The 16,659-nt window shown below is 43.1% G+C and overlaps 1 protein-coding gene across 2 annotated transcripts in view; it reads left to right on the top strand.

Annotated features, from left to right (window-relative positions):
- The window catches only part of SERINC5 (serine incorporator 5), a 58,602-nt gene that overhangs the window by 26,462 nt on the left and 15,481 nt on the right, over positions 1-16,659 (top strand). For both annotated transcript variants that reach the window (XM_066617182.1, XM_066617183.1), the window contains exons 3-8: positions 5,145-5,323; positions 6,029-6,111; positions 10,045-10,138; positions 12,099-12,310; positions 12,872-12,967; positions 14,583-14,709. In XM_066617182.1, coding sequence (XP_066473279.1) covers positions 5,145-5,323; positions 6,029-6,111; positions 10,045-10,138; positions 12,099-12,310; positions 12,872-12,967; positions 14,583-14,709 — 791 coding nt within the window. The remainder of the gene's footprint in view (positions 1-5,144; positions 5,324-6,028; positions 6,112-10,044; positions 10,139-12,098; positions 12,311-12,871; positions 12,968-14,582; positions 14,710-16,659) is intronic.

Raw genomic sequence — 16,659 nt, forward strand, 5'->3', positions numbered from 1 at the left:
CTCTCTCACACTTCATATGAGAGACCCACAGATGCACTTGATAACAGCTGTAGCTGTATTTTAGAACAGATCACAGCTGTTTCTAAAATGGGGTTTGAGGAAGTTCCTGAAAGAGAAAATTCTGAAAACTGCAGAATTGTTTACCTCTGATTTCCATTAACTGTAGAAGCTACAAAGATGGCTGGAATTATTTTCTTCAGATAAGAATAGGGACTGACTTGACTGCAGGAGCACCCTTATTTTTGGGTGTGCTGCTTGAATGGTATGCCATCCAAGAAGTGTGCCCTGGTATCCATCTCTAAGCTGGTGCAGTACAGTCACTTGACAGTTCAAAACGGCCACTGCTGCATCCAGTGGCAACGCTGAGGCAGCCAGAGGTCTCCTCAGGGGAAGGAGACTCTTGTTCCCTTCCCCTGATGAAAGCCCCAAGCTCCGCAGTGGGGCTTTTCAAATCTGTGCCGGCTGTTTTGCTGGCACAGACTGCAGAGACTTCGTGTCCTGCCTTCTGGTCTGACATGGAGTTCAGGATGTGGCAGAGCAGAGCTCCACCAGTCTCATCCCATCCCACTCTGGTTCCTTGACCTACTCCTCCCTCCCTCAACCCCGGAATGCCAGCCCCCACCCCCAAGGCCCTCACTGCTACCTGGAGCTCTAGCTCCAGGTGGCATCTGACCAGCACTAAGCGCTGACTAGTGCTTTGCTGGCGCTGACTCTATGGTGCTGACCCCACATCTTATGGTATGTTTGTGACACCCTATACCAGTGCTGGAGATCATACCCAGCAATGGTCCAGTCCAGGATTAGGCCTTGAGTCAGGAAAATGTCTTAGGCTGGCCCTGAGCAGCGTCTAGGAATAGGATGGAGGCAAAAAGATAGAGTGGATACACCACAAGAATCAGGAAGATCTACTAAAATTGAGTGAGGAGGGTTAGAACAGACAAAAGGAAATACATAATTATGTAGCATATAATTAAAATGTGGATCTCCTTGCCACAGGATGCTGTGATGGCACCTGGCCTAGTTGCCTGTAAGAGGGGAACTGGGCAGATCGATAGAGGAAAAGTCCATAGCACGTTACAAACCATGATGGGTATATGTAAACTCCTGTTTTTGGAAGTAGGCTGTCTCTAAATGCCAGGTGCAAGGGAGTTGCACCAGGGTGCAGATATCTTGTTGTCTTGTGTGCTTTCTGAGAGCCCAATCCTGTGGTCCGCAGCACAACTCTGTGCCGCAGACCACAGGCACAAATGTGCAATAAGGCACGTTTGTGGGACTCACTGCCGGGCTCCCTCTGGAGCTAACCCAGCGCCGGCCGGTGGCCTATGTTCCACGGTTTGGCGGTTTCCTGGACCGCTGGGCTGTGGAACGGGAGGCGGGGTCATGGCCAGGGGCATGGGGGAGGCGTTCCGGGGAGGCAGGAGGCCGGCGGGGGCGGGCGGGAGGCGTGCTGGGGGAGGGAGAGAGGCGGATCCGCGGAGCTGTGCTCCGCAGGATCCAGGGCACTCGTGCAGGGCTGCGCACCCTACACGAGTGTCTTTACTTTAGCGCCGACCTTTTGGTTGGCGCTAAAGAGATAGCTCCATTGCAGGGCTGCTTACCTTACTTGGGGGAAGGGGACAAATGTCCCCTTCTCCCGAGGAGCCTCCTGTGGTAGCGCAGGAGGCGCAGGTTCTGGCGGCAGCCCTCCACGGAGCCACCGAGCTTGGGTGCTGTGGGTAGCCAGGCATCTGGTGGGCCACTGTAAGATGCAGGAAGCTGGACTATATGGTCCTTTGGCCTGATCCAGCAAGACTCTTCTTATGTACTTCCCTTTGACTCTGAAACATAGTACGGCAGCTTCACTTGAGTCAGTCAATTTAGCCTAGTATTGTTTGCATTCACTAACTGCAGTTCTCCTTGATCTTAGTCAAGGGTCTTTCTTAGTCTTGAGAATCTTGCAACTGGAAATGCCAGGGACTGAACTTGCCCTTCTGTATTCAAAGCATATGGCTTACCATATGGTAGCCCCTACTAACTGGATAAGAGGCACTTGTTAAGTGGGTGATCTTCTTTTATTTAGCAAGGGGAGAGTAACTGGTCCTCCTCACCCCAGCAGTGTCTTTTCTAGTGACTGTCTGCTGGTGTTCTTTTGCATCTTTTTACGAGAGCTCGTAGATTGTGAGCCCTTTGGGGACAGTGAGCCCTTAGTTGTTCGTTTGATTTTCTCTGTAAACCACTTTGTGAACTTTCCGTTGAAAAGCAGTATATAAATACTGTTAATAATAATAATAGAGCTGTGACTCTTCAGTGTAGAGCTGGTGCCTTTGTTGGAAATATCTCCAGATAGTTTTTGCTGGTGTAGTTTTCTGCAGGGGCTGTATTAATAGTGCTTCCTTAGGAAAATGCGCAGTAATAGTATTTAGTTCCACACTGCACAAGGATAATCTCCAGAACTATAGATCAATTTAGAGCAGTCCAACTTGTAATAGTATGGGGGCTGCAAAGACATCCCCTGCGTCATCCCCTGACTGTGACAATGTGAAAGGAATTGGCAGTGACATGATGACATAACCGACAATTACTTCTGGGTTCTAAGCCACCAAAATCACATGGCAAGAGGAGAAGGCAGTGAGTGCAGCAGAGTTTTTCAGTCTCTCTGCCATGCCCTTCCAGCTTCTCCTTCTCCCAGAATGATGCAGAAGGGAAATTGAAAAGCTGCTGAATCAGGAGGCATTGGTGGATGACAGGGCTTCTGGAAGACTGTCATACCATACCCAAGACTGTGGGCTGGACCACTCCAATTTAGAATACCTTTCGACTAATTAAGTTGTATCTACTCTAGTCTGATGTTATATTTATAAAAAAGTTAAAGCTGTTTAATAAAGATTAGTTGTTGAACTTACTCTTGATTGTGGTCCTGGAATGCTGTTTAAGAAATGTTTTCAGACAGTACGTATAAAAACAGTTTGGAGTACTTCACGTTCTCATCTGTACAGTTGCTCCTCACTTATGTGCCAACAGTTGGCACAGTTGACTTATGCAAGTTCAACTTCACACAGTCCGCGTACTGGGGAAAAATGCTGTTTAGATATTGGGGCAATTCTAGCTACCATTACACTTACTAAATACATGCTTGAGAGTGAGTGTGAAATCAGAGAATGAAACTGCTGTTGCCTCTGTCAGTTTCAGTTCCTTCCTGACTCTTAGGTAGTTTTTAAAAGATCATATGTATGTTCTGGATGCAAAGGATTTTCCAGACAATTTTGAGTATACACAATTCTAGCTTTATGCACTGACTCTGGAACGTAAGCCTCAAATAAGACAAGGGGCCACTGTATTTAGCTAAGTGTTGCTAATGTTGACCCATAAATCTGATACATGTAGACTCCACCCTTAGACTGCCTTCACTTTACAAATGCTTGTCTTTGGTGCTTATTTTTATTAAGCCATCATAAGGAAGTGGGGCTAGATTGTCAATGTCCAGAGTATTCTTTTGATTGTGATGCATGGTTTCAAGGTTTGCTTTTTACCCTTTTAATTTTATATTCAAAGGCCAAGATCCAAATTTCTGCTTAGGTTTACACACGAGGCTTATGCTAGCTTTGGATTTTTTTTCTTTGAATGATTGACCTTCCTGCCCTATATCAAATTGCATTTGAAACTCACTCAGTTTCAAAGTGGTTTGCCATGACTCCTGGTTGAGAGACAAATTAATGTCACCTATAGGCTTGCAGAACTACTTTCATGGTTCTTTGGGTACCAGCCAACATTTCGTTCTACTGCCCGAAGCAAAGGAAAGTATTTTCTATACCTTATAGCAGTAAGCTTTGTTCTTGTCAGACATAGTATATAGCCAGTTTAAGTGTAACATAAAACTAAAAAATATCTGGACACACACATTTCTCTGGATCTTTGCAAAAGTGGGTTTAGCCTTAGAAAATATTTTTTTCAGTCTTGGAGCATGGTTCTGTTTATAGACCCAAAAAGGGTGTTTTAATGTTCTACCTAGTTGTAATAGAAATTCAGTTAGTCCACACATGTGAGGATCTAGAGAGATTTTTATTTTATAGTAAATGCTCATTTTATTTGCCAAGGCATCTATTTATAGACTGTCCTGCTTGTATGATGGGGGTAGGGAATCAGTCCTCACAGAGACACAACCCTAGGACAGCCCTCAAGTCACAGTAATGGCTTTATGAGACATGTTTTCTGAGCACAACTGCACATTAGTGTGGTGAGCTTGAGGCCAGAATGTGTAGCTTGTTGTTCTTTTTCTGTAAGCTGGAGCATGGCCTCAAAAACAAATATTTAGCAAGTGAGGAGAGGTCTGGAATTTTCCCATCTTGCTGGTATTTTATTTTTGTAAGAAGTAATAAGCATTTCAAGCTGTCGGGAGTTTGAGGGAAGATGCTTTTTTAAAAACTTAAAAGTTTTTTTGTGTGTGTCTACAATGTTCTTAAAATATATAGTACATAGAAAAAATATCACTATAGAAACTCATGAATAAATCAGCAATACTTACAGCAAATAGAATAAATCTTGCAGTGCACAGCTTACAGAGTGGTCAGTAGAAATTAATTTTCTACACAAGACCAAATATTGAGAACTATCCTTTCCAACTTTCTGATTGACCATTAATGGAGTTGTGGCCCAGTCTTATTCGGGATGCCATACCAGCATTGTGCAGATGCCAGCACGATGTCCATCATATCCTAGGCCTGTCCTGGTAATACTGCATCAACAGCACACTGACAACTCTTCCCAATAACACTCCTGGCATCCACAGAAACACTAACACAGCCCACTATCCATGGAGAGGCATCCTGATGCCCGCATCTCATCATTACTGCTCATGCCTCATCAGTACATCTCATGCCTGAGGAGCCAGTCACTGTATCTAATCGGCCCCAACATTGGCAGTCAGAAAAGCACTGTCAGTATGAACTGAACAGAGGACAAAGGAAGGTGCAGTGCCAATGAGCAACCAATGTTGGGTGACAACTCCCTGCTAGCCACTAGGAACGAACAAGGCCCAAGGGCAACATGCACTATAGCAGCAGCTCTGAAAGATCTGCTAGGCCCTAATTGATTCTGGTTCTGATCAGATTCAGACTGATGTTCTTTGATTGTGAGGTATGGCTAATATATCCCTCTGTGTGTTTCAGATTAGCTTTTATACAACGCTATGCGAACATATACAGGTGGGCAAAACATGTCCAGAACTGGTGGGCTTCTCTGCAGTTTATCGAGTGTGTTTTGGAATGGCCTGCTTCTTCTTCATCTTCTTCTTGCTCACAATCAAAATTAACAATAGCAAAAGCTGCCGTGCATACATGCATAACGGGTAAGCCAGATGGATGTATTTTTTAAAATATGCACTATGCTAAGTGAAAAATAAAATTTACTCATTGTAGCACTTATTTCTCCTTTATCTTGTTTCCTTTTTTCTTAGTTTGGAACCAAAAGCTCTTTGGGACTTTGCCACCCATTAAGATAATTCTGCATCTTTATAGCAGTGAACAAACAATAATGGCAGTAGTCACTAACACCAGCTCCCTGTCCAGTGCTGCATTTACCCATTCCACTTTCTCCTATGTTAGCATGAATTAATTTGTTGGGTTTCTGTCGGTTTCGTTAGTTTGTAAGCCCTTACGTGTTTGTCTTTTAAAAGTGTATTTAAAGTGCATACTCCCTTTTGCAATATAATAGAGTGGTGTCCTTGGTTCTGTTTACTAATTTGGGTGGGCTTTTCCCATGGTGCTTAGTAAAAGTAATAGACACACAATTCATAGGTTATAAATAGTTTGTTCTACTCCTTTGGTCCCCTTCTTTAAGCCCCTTGTTTCCAAAACTCATTGGTCTGTTTCTGTGTGGTACAAGTTCTTTGGGACTGGGGACTTTAGCAGAATAGAGAGAAGAACAGGTGAGGTCTAGATGAATTTCCATTAGCGTTTATGAAAACATTTTCCCTCGTTACTGGTCGCCTAATGAGGAATCCAGATTTGACGGCTAAATCCAATTCTCTGTATGTTTGTTTTTCCTTCCCCAGATTTTGGTTCATTAAACTTCTAATCTTGGCAGCCATGTGCTCAGGAGCCTTTTTCATTCCAGACCAGAATACCTTTCTTCATGGTACAAACTTACAATTCTTTTTTGCATTTTTTTTTCTCCTTGGTTTATCGTGTGCAGGTTTCGGTTTTCAGTGGGTAATCAAATAAGTTTCAATTGGTTATAGAAGACATCCTTCACAACTTTACTAGCTAGTGATAGAATTGATTGTAGTTGATGCTGTATGTTTTGTTTGTTTTATTTTTTAGCTCTCTCCCCCTCTCTTTCTGGGAGAGAGAGGTGGAATTACACAGGAAGGACAGGAAGTGAGCATCTATCCCTTCCCAGTGTAGGAGGACATGGGAGGGGCAATGTGAGAGTTGGGGAAGGAACAGATGAAACAAATCTCATATACTGTTATCAGTGAGTTCAAAGCCACATACAAAGTAACTTGGAAATCCTGCACTGCAAATACAGTCTCTCTGCCACTTTTGTTCATAAGCCATGTCGTAATATGCACAAGCTTGTTTATTATGTGATTCATGAAATGTAAAGCCCTTTCCAGCACGCCTTGTTATGGAACTACAAAAGATTGTACAATGTGTTTTCTATTTTAAGCCTTATATTTTCAAACAGTAAAACTCTAATGTGTGCAAGAGAAATGAATCACTCTGGAATGTGTAATACTACTTGGTATGTCAAGCTGATATAATTAGCTCAGTCATCATGCAGCTGGGGTACGTGGCTTGCAGGAATTAATATGTTGTTCTGTTCTCCACGTGAAGCAATTAAATGAAAACAGCATGAAATACAAACTGGATTTGATTTAATACTGTTAAAAGGGAGCAGCGACTGCAGTTCAAGAATCTTGCAATTTGGTTTCAATTTGATATCTAGTAGTACAAAATTAAATTTCTTCCAGCATTTCCATTTAATTGCTGCAAGAACCTGTATCTGCAGCAGTTGTCTGAAAAGCAGTTTCTATTAAGATAACTTATTGCTGGCAGATAGTAATGTCCATATACTCTAGGAGGAGCAAAGTATCAGAGAGTCTTAGAGATGTGCAGTGCAATAGTAAGATACAAAAGTGCATTTATTCACTAGCTTGGCACCTGAACTCTAAACATGTGCATTTTTAAATTTTTCCAATTCAGCAGTTTTGAAAATTAACCGTCATTCTTGCAATAATATCAGTTTTTCACTTATAACTACAAAGCAGGGCACATTTGTTTGTTCGTGTTATGACAGAACAACTTAAGCAGTTGCAAGCTGCTGAAGTGTAACTAACAGCCCCAGTGCCTGGGGTAGTGATGTCACAACATTACCCCATCGTGTGACATCATGACATCACTTCCTGGTTCTCCGGAGAGGGAGGAGACACTGGCAGCAGCCACTTTGCAGTCTGGCTGCTGCCCCCTGTCCCTTGAAGCCACACCAAAAGGAACAGGAGCTTGAGCAAGAAAACTGTCAGTGGGGCAGGTGCATTACATTCCCATTAACCATGCCCCCATGTTAATCATTGGGAAGAGGTGCCTTTGGACTGTATGGCTATTGATTGGCTTGTGTGAGTTCCTTAGAGTTCCCCCTGCTCCTATTGTCTGTGCCGCTTCCTTCTTTCCAATGCAGTGGGCTCTGCACACCCCATTGCTGATGGTCGCTGTATCCGACTTGCAAGGCACTTGGCACTTTGCATTGGGCTGCAGATGGGGGAGTAGACTGTTCTGGGAACATTGTTATTGAACATGTGAGTCAGACCCAACCGATAGTGATTAACCAGAGAAAGCACAAGATGCTTTCCTGCTCTGCCCATAGAGATAAAAAAAACAAAACCCAAACATCCAGCAGAGATTGAAAACCACCAGTGGCCATGCTCCTCTATGGGTGGCAAGCATCAGTCACTTTAGACCTTGATATACGGGTGGGGAAAGCCTGTATACTTTCAGAACCATTGGGTCTATAGCCACAAAAATAACAAAGCAGCTTGTGGCACCTTCAAAACAAGAATACAGTCCACTTCATGGGATGCATCGCTGGCAGAGAAAAATAACTGTGCCCCTTCCCCTTGCTGTAGCACTTGGTGCAGGTGCTCCTCAGGCCCTAGTTACACCACTGCCAAACAGTATCCCCCACCTCTCAATCGAGCTGCTTCTCAGAGCTTAGTTGACTCAGCAGTCAGTGGTGACATCATCACCAACCTCTGAGAAGGTGCCACTGCACAGCATGGAAGGGTTCTGCACAACAGCACTGAATCTTAGAGAAGTCTAGTTACAAAATGTCAAATGCCTTTCATTTCAGTTTTTTCTCCAAAATTAAATAATGAAAATGAATGACTTGCTTAAAACTTGAGAGCTTCCACGCTTTCATTTTCTTTTAGGTCTGAGTTTCATTGCTCATTAAATAGGAATGGGTAACAACAGTCACTTAACGTTGTGCTGGTTTTGTTTATATTCAGGCATATATTTAGGCAAAATAACAGGTATTTTACATTACATAAATAACATAGGTAACAGAGCCAGGGTGGAGTATAAAAATTAAATAAATTTTGTTGCTGTTGCTTAACTTCGTCTCATATCAGAAGCACTGCATTTGTTGTTGAGGCTTCTGGTCCTCTTGGCACTCTTAAAACAAAACCAATTTCCTTACAGTTGATATTACTCCCTGCTCATTCAGCTCACTGACCTGAGAGTTGAGAGACAGCCAGTTGTGTTGGCAGAGCCCAAGTTATCAAGCTCTGTCATGAATCTTAATCACAATGAACTCTTTTCTCTGTTGCCTGAAGTGTTTGGTCATGACTTGACCTAGTTATCCATTGCCAGTCTTTGCTGCTGCTCTACTATTTTTTTGTGTGTGTCTTTAATTTCACTGGTACATGTTCTGAATAATTTTAAAATGTGAAAACAAACTGTCTTCTTGATAGTTCATGACCACTTTGTATCAGGGAAAGTGCTGATTAGATTGCCAAATTGTCCATTTCTATCTTGAACGGATTGCAAATCTAGGAAATGGGTTTGTCTGTTTTATGAAGTGAATGAAATGTATTGTGGGTATTTTTGGAGTGCCATATAACATTGAGAATGCCAGTAGGAATTTTCCCTTTTTCGGAGATGCAGTAAACATATATAAATTCAAATCTGGGAATGAATACTCAACCACAAGCTGCAGTTTAGGGTTGTTTCATGAAAGCGTTTATATATATATATAAATAAAAAAACTTTATTTATATCCCGCCCTTCTCCCTAAAAGGGACCCAGGGCGGCTTACAACATGTTTTTGGCCTTCTGTGCTTAGCTATCCAAAGCTTCCATTCTAAGCATAACATCTAAATAAAAATTACTAAGTATACAGATTTGGTGGTATTCTAAATGGGATCCTTTAATGGTCTTGAGCGTTATGAAATAAAACTTGTCCTGTCAGTTCAGTTGTTTAAGCAATATTTATGACCGCTTTGGCTTTTGATTCATATTTTTTAGTCTTGATGAATGAATTTCATTCATTAGAATATTCTTCTTTTCTAGGGTTAGTTGAATTATTTAGTGCTAAACTGTGTTCATCACCACAATTCTGACACTGCTTATTCAACCATGGATACATACTTCTTAATACAAGATATGATTGCAGTCACTTAGCAATATTGACCATGAGTTGCCCTGCATGAATAGAAACTCTTCCCCAGGATGGAAGGAGTGATCCATGTATACAGAGAGTTATTGCACAAGCAGAAGGGTCCCTTTGTGCAAGTGGAACACTCCTTCCATTCTTCAGAGGGAACACATCTTCCATTCATGGCAGCACCTCTGTGGATGCGATCAATGTGTGAAATTGGTAAAGATCATGAACCAAATTTGATCATGAATACAAATTTAGGCTAAATATCATGTTGGAGCATTTTGAGCAAAAGTTTGTTCCTTCTGCACGAACCAGTTTCATGTCATTCTTCACTATGATGATTGCTGATCTCCATAGTGAAGAAAATTGATTTATATTATTCCACACTGATACTCTTTACCTCTTCCGCAGCATGGCGCTATGTCGGTACTGTAGGAGGGTTCCTCTTCATTCTCATTCAGCTTATTCTGCTTATAGAATTTGCACACAAATGGAACAAGAATTGGTATGTATTTTATACTCACACTTTGGTTATTAGCTGTATTCTACTTAGGGGAAAAATAAAAAATATAATTAGTTTTTTAATCTTTAGCAGCAGGAACTGTTGTCCATCTCTTAGATTGTCTCCTTACTTTTCATCTATACAACTGTCCTGTCCAAATATTCCAACTCCCTTCTAATGCCCACTTTTTGGCTAATTAACACCCTCCTTTTCCAAGAACAGCAGCTGTGGTATGCAAAGAAATGAAAAGAACTCCTTATCAGTTGAGCAATTAACAAGAATTTATTGCTACAAACACATACACTCCCTGCAAGTCCTCTTGTCCAGAGGCTTTCCCTCCCCAAAACTCCACTTAACTCATTGGGTAAAGGTCTGAAGCCTCCAATCCAAGTCCAATCCAGTCTCCAAAGCACAGTCCAGTCTTCCCAGTCCAGTCTTCTGCAGCAGAGTCCCTTCTCTCTAGCAGTGTCCTCTCCAGGAGAGTGTCTCCTCCAGCAGGGTCCTGGCAGTCCTCTCTTCTGTGTCCTCCAACCGAGACCTGGCAGACTCCTTCTCTGCCAGGTCTGGGTCAGGTAGCCCTGTTGGGTCAGGTAGCTTTGCTCCTTCTGAAGCTTCCTTTTATCCTTGTATGTCCCATAAAGTCCAAATTAGGCTCAGGTGAGCCATCCCTTAGTCCATGTCCATTCAAAGCCCATCAAGGTCAAATGAAGCTGAGGTGTCCATCAGAGCCTCCATTGGCCTTGATTGATTACAGCTGTGGAGCCAGTCCTGCCCTTCCCAGAGCTGTCAACCAGCTGTCAAAACATGGAATCACTGTCAACACCACATCATCCATCTGATGATCTTCTGATCTTCCATTACAACAACTTCCTTTTATTACTGGCTTAGGTATCTTTTTAGAACTTTATGGCAGGGTACTATTTCAGATTCGGCTATTATAGTTTTTATTGCTGCCAAAGTGTTATCTATGGTGCAACAAGTCCTTCAAAGGCCACTTTAGTTCCATATGTGCCAAAAATGCTTGGATTGCGGTCAGAAAAATGACTGTAACCATTCTGAGTTTCCTGCATTGTGCTCAAGGGCTGATGAGTATTACCACTTCTCCTGCTATATTCTTCCGCGAAGGAGTTCTCAAACCTTGTTTTGGATGTTTGCTTGCTTTTTCTATTAAGAAAAAAAAAAAAAAGGATTTAGTCTCTCCAGACATTTCACTGCAAAATCTGAACATGGAACAAAAGCATTTCCCTTTTATAAGTTGTTAGATTGATCTTTCTGGACATGAACCCAGGGCTGGCACACCCTTGAGGGCAACTGAAGCTGTTGTTTCAGGCTATAGATTGGCAGAGGCACTCTCAGGTCACCCATCCCTACTTTTTCTTCTCCTGTCACTCTCTGGATTAAAAAAGGAAGAAAGGCACAGTGGAAGAAGTGTAGAGGAGAGGAAAATGATGGACTGTCTTCTCTGTGCTTCCTCTTCTGCTCTCTTCTGTTGTTTTTTCAAATTTAGGGAGTAGGACAAAGAGGTGTTGACTGGTGTGCTGCAAGGTAAGTTAGGTGGTGTTCAGCATGGCAAGGCATCACGCACGGTTGAACAGCAGATTTGATGCACCTCCTCATGTGCTGGGGAGTTTAGGCCATAGTTGCAGAGACCGTATCCATTTTTGGATACTGAACAAAGCCTAGTGGACTTTCTTAAATATCAAGTCATATTTACTTCACGTGATCAAAGCTTGTAAGCAATATAACTAAGGCTGCAATCCACACTTTCCTGAGAGTAAGCCCCACTGAACAAAATAGGACTTACTTCTGAGTAGACCTGGTTAGGATTGTGCCCTAAGTGACTTTACTTGAGATAAACTAAAGAATAACTGAAGAATGAATCTAAACACAATCCATTAGTGTCATTCATTTGTTTGTATTTTCCTCCAATCAAATGCAAATTTGATTCTTCTTTCCCAAATAGGACATCCAGCACAAGGCACAAGCAACTCTGGTATGGCTCCTTAGCTCTTGTGACACTTGTACTGTACTCAGTTGCTGTTGGAGCTCTGATTGTGATGGCTGTCTTTTACACCCGTGCTGATGGCTGTACTTTTAACAAGATCCTGCTTGGTGTCAATGGTGGTCTGTGCCTGCTTATTTCAATGGTAGCCATCTCACCCTGTGTCCAAGACCGTAAGCAAGCTTTTAAAATATTTTCTTGTTTGAATTGGACCCACTGATAACTTTCTTTCTAATAGTATCCCCTGACTGTAATTGAACAGCCAGGTTGTAAAACTCACCAGTAAAATTTTGTGTGTTTTTGGAACTTGTGTATCCCAGACTCTGACCCAACAGCTGAACCCTCCTTGTACAAAACAACCCTCCAGTGAAGTTTCATATTGGGCATGTCATGGGGCTAAGAGTATGTTGATGCATTACACAGATACACCAGTGTGTATCAGACTGATGTTTAAGTTCAGTACTCTTGGTGCCCATCTATGTTATTTTTACTTATTACACTTATTACTTCCTTATAGAAAAGCAAATCTGAGATTGAAGTGACTTTTGGTTATCAAGGGTTTTTCCTCTCTTGGTTATCTGACATCTTAAAGAAAAATGGAAGGGTTACTTATAAGACAGAAACATAATCTTTATCAAATGTTTCAGTGTGAATGAGCATTCTCCTTTGTACGAAGAAAATGTGTGTCTGCAAAAGCGTTCCACAAATTCATCACTTTTTTTTTCCAACTGTAGGTCAGAAACATTCAGGGTTGTTGCAGTCAGGTGTTATAAGCTGCTATGTCATGTATCTCACTTTCTCAGCACTCTCAAGCAAACCACCAGAAACAAGTAAGTTACTTGGATCAGGGATTGCAGGTACATTTATGGTGCTATATAAGTAAATAAAAAAATTAAAGCTAATAATGGGATCAACATTTGTCTAAGACTTAGGTCTCTTAAGGTAGGCCTAAATAGTTGCTGGGAGGTGGAAGCTTCCCAAGTCCTTCTCCCTAGGTCAAAAGGTTATTTTGTTGCTTGGTAACATCAGTTTGTATGAAGTTATTCCCACACAAATTAACTAATTTCTTCCATAATGATAATGATAATAATGATAATAATGATAATAAATAATAATAATACAGGTATTTATATACCGCCTTTCTTGGTCGTCAGATTTCTCCTCAGACTTTATTCAAGGCGGTTTACAAAGACAGGCTGTTCTAAATCCCCATAGGATTTTTACAATTGAAGAAAGGTTCTATCTTTCAAGAACCACAACATTTCAGATGGATCTTTCTGATCTGGTATCAATACCCCAGCATGCCCTCCCTAATTCTCAGTGGGTTGTGCTGGCAAGTTGAAATTGCTTCTCACACTCTCTGGCTTCTGCCTAGTTTTGTTTTTCAGTGGGTACTAAACCTTGAGGCTTAAGTCCTCAATGCAGAAATGTATCCAGCTACCTTTCTCTGCCCAATGGAACTTTTATCTTTCTTTTTCCCTCCTCAGTGCCAGTAGCAGCACCCTGGGAGTGTTGCAAACCATTTTGTTTTGTTTCTGGATGGTGTAAGGTCCTTGCTACTAGAAACACACACCAAAAAATGCCCCATTTGGGCATGGCTAATCCTTTATGTGTACCCAGAGGGACTTGGTAAATCATGGTCTAAGTTGGTGTTTCTCAAGCTGTGGACCAGTTCTACGGTGTAGCTTCTGTGAGGCTTCCACCATTGAGAGGGTTCATCCAGGGCTGAGAGTCCTCTTTTTTTTGCACTGATACAGTCCCAGGGCAAAATGACCTCTTCACCAGGCAGCAAGCTGCAGGCAGGTGGATATCAAAGGGTGGGCAAAATATTAAATGAGGTGTCAGAGCAAGCCAGGGAGAGTGGGGCAGTAGGAAGAGAATAGAAAATGAGGAACCAGGATGGAGAGGGGCAGTGTGGGGAAAAATCAAAGGAAGTCAGCTGAGAATGGGGCAAAAACAATGGAGGGAAAGAGATAAAGCAAAGACCCAGCACAGACAATAGAGGAATACAGAGACTTCAGGTTCAGCAAGGGAGGAGAAAGTCGGAGGCATGCATGCTGGGAGAAAAAAATAGGGAGGAAAGCCAAGGCTAATGAAAACTGGAAGGCATAAGTGATTACTGGAACTGTAATGGCAGGAGTTCCAGAATGGATAGAAAAGGAGAGAAAGTGCTATAGAGAATGGAAGAGGAAGAGCAGGTGTAAAATACTGAGGTGTGGGGAGGAGAAGAGGAAAAACCTAAGGAGAGAGTGAAATATAGAATGGGGAAAGCCAGAATGAGGATGGAAGAGTTGAGTGGATCATACTACCAGAACTTGGAGGCTACAGTGGGCAGAATGCCAGGTTATCCATCTGCTCCTAGTGAGAGGCCCTTGTGGCTTACAGTGCTGGGGAGGTAAATATAACAGTCACAGGACAAACCTTTTTTTTGTATTGGTTTTTAAGTTCTAGATGAGAATCAGAAGAACATCACAATTTGTGTGCCTGAATTTAGTCATGGCCTGCAAACGGATGAAAACTTGGTGACTGGACTGGGAACTACCATCATGTTCTGTTGCATTTTATATTCTTGGTAAGTTTTAACAGAGAGCTGATGGCAGCATTGAAGGTCAGGCACTAGCCGAGAACCCACAATCTGCAGAGGGCCCACTCAGTTAAGTCCTGAAATGCACTTTAATAGCAGGAGTGTTGAAGCAATGTGCTTGGCAGACATGTCTCTTCTTTGCTACCAAGGGTGATTTAATAGAGGTTAGAGGTAGAGAAGTGGGAAGAGACTCTAGAGCAGCAATTTTCAACCTTTTTCATCTCATGGCACACTGAGAAGGCACCATTCTGCTGAAGTGTGTGTGTGTGTGTGTGTGTGTGTGTGTGTGTGTGTGTGTATGTGTGAGAAATGTAAATTTTGTAAATATGCTTAATGTTCTAAGCTCCTACGACCTTCTAGTGGATTAATGAAACACTACTGGTGGAAGCCCTGTGTGTGGGGAGGAAAAAGCCGTTCATCTGCCTCTTCCGTGCAAACTGACATTCTTTGCTTTTTTACTTTGGTTTTCCTTATGTCTGGCAAGCTGTTTCTAGAATAGACTATTTCTGCTTGTAACAGGAATCTGTTTCTGGTTGTTGTAAGAATTCTCACAAAAGAGGCAACTTCCACAGAATGAGTCACTTTAATTTAAACCAGGGTGTCCAAACTTTTTGGTAGGAGGGCCACATCATCTCTCTGACACTGTGTCAGGGGCCGGGGGAAATTTACATTTCAAATTTGAATAAATTTACATAAATGAATATATTGGAGATGGAACTTATATGAATGAATGAATTTTACTGAGCTTATTTATAATACACATGAGATCAAGAAAGGGGGTTGTTAAAATAATTCCTGACAAATATAACACACCTCTTTCTAGGGAAAAGTACAGAACAAACTTAAGAGGAGTCAGCATGGGCTCCTTCCCCCCCCCCCATGCAGGAGCATGTTTTTACTCTCTCTCTCTCTCCCCCTCCCCAAATCCTGGCAACAAGCAGCAGCAAAGGAACACAGTCAGCCGGGGAGCTGGTGGACACCTGCCCCCTCAGGGCAGGAGTTTGTTTCTCCTCATTCACACAGAGAAGGGAGCTGCCTATCTCCCTCCCTCAGTCCCTCTCCTTCCCCCAGCCTGCACCCAGCACCAAACAAATTTAGAAGCAGGCAGAGAGCTGTGTGTATTTCCCCATTCACAAATGGACCCCCTTCTTCCTCCTTCTCTGCCAGCAACCCCAACCAGCAAAAGCAATAGGTTTCCTTCCCATTCAGACATCCCATGAGTTCTCCCCTGCAGCACCCACCTCCAACACTGAGCACTCACAGCCCAATTGGATCTACACTTTCCTGGGAGTAAGCCCCACTATGGGACTTACTGCCGAGTAGACATGCTCTCCAGCTGCATTCAAACATCCCTGCGATTTCTTCCCTGCAGCGCCCACCTCCAACACCAAGCACTCACCAAGCCCAATCAACCCACACTTTCCTGGGAGTAAGCCCCACTGACACTCACAGCCCAATCGGATCCACAATTTCCTGGGAGTAAACCCCGCTGAATCTGATGGGATTTACTGCTGAGTAGACATGCTCTCCAGCGACATTCAAACATCCCATGATTTCTCCATTGCAGCGCCCGCCCCCAGCACACGCAAGCAGCACAAATAGACCCACAGTTTCCCATCTTTCCTCAGTGCCTACCCCCGCCCCCCCCAACCCAAACAGCAGGGCAAACAGACCTAGGACTTCCATCCCCATCCCACACCTGGACTCAACTGTAGCCTCGCCAACCTAATGGGAGGGTTGCAGATGGGCGGGGCTCCTGCTCTCCTGTGCTTAGCCTTTTCCTTGCTGTCACGAAGAGCAGTCGCTTCGGGCCAGTGAGGGCTCCCACAAATCTCCAGCGGGCCGAGTGCCCATTGGAGATGGGGGCTCCCTGGGGGCCAGATTGGGGCGCCCCATGGGCCACAAGTGGCTGGGGGCTGGGGTTTGGGCAGCCCTGAT

This window comes from Tiliqua scincoides, chromosome 2 (assembly GCF_035046505.1).
Source record: "Tiliqua scincoides isolate rTilSci1 chromosome 2, rTilSci1.hap2, whole genome shotgun sequence".
In the NCBI taxonomy this organism is placed as follows: domain Eukaryota; kingdom Metazoa; phylum Chordata; class Lepidosauria; order Squamata; family Scincidae; genus Tiliqua; species Tiliqua scincoides.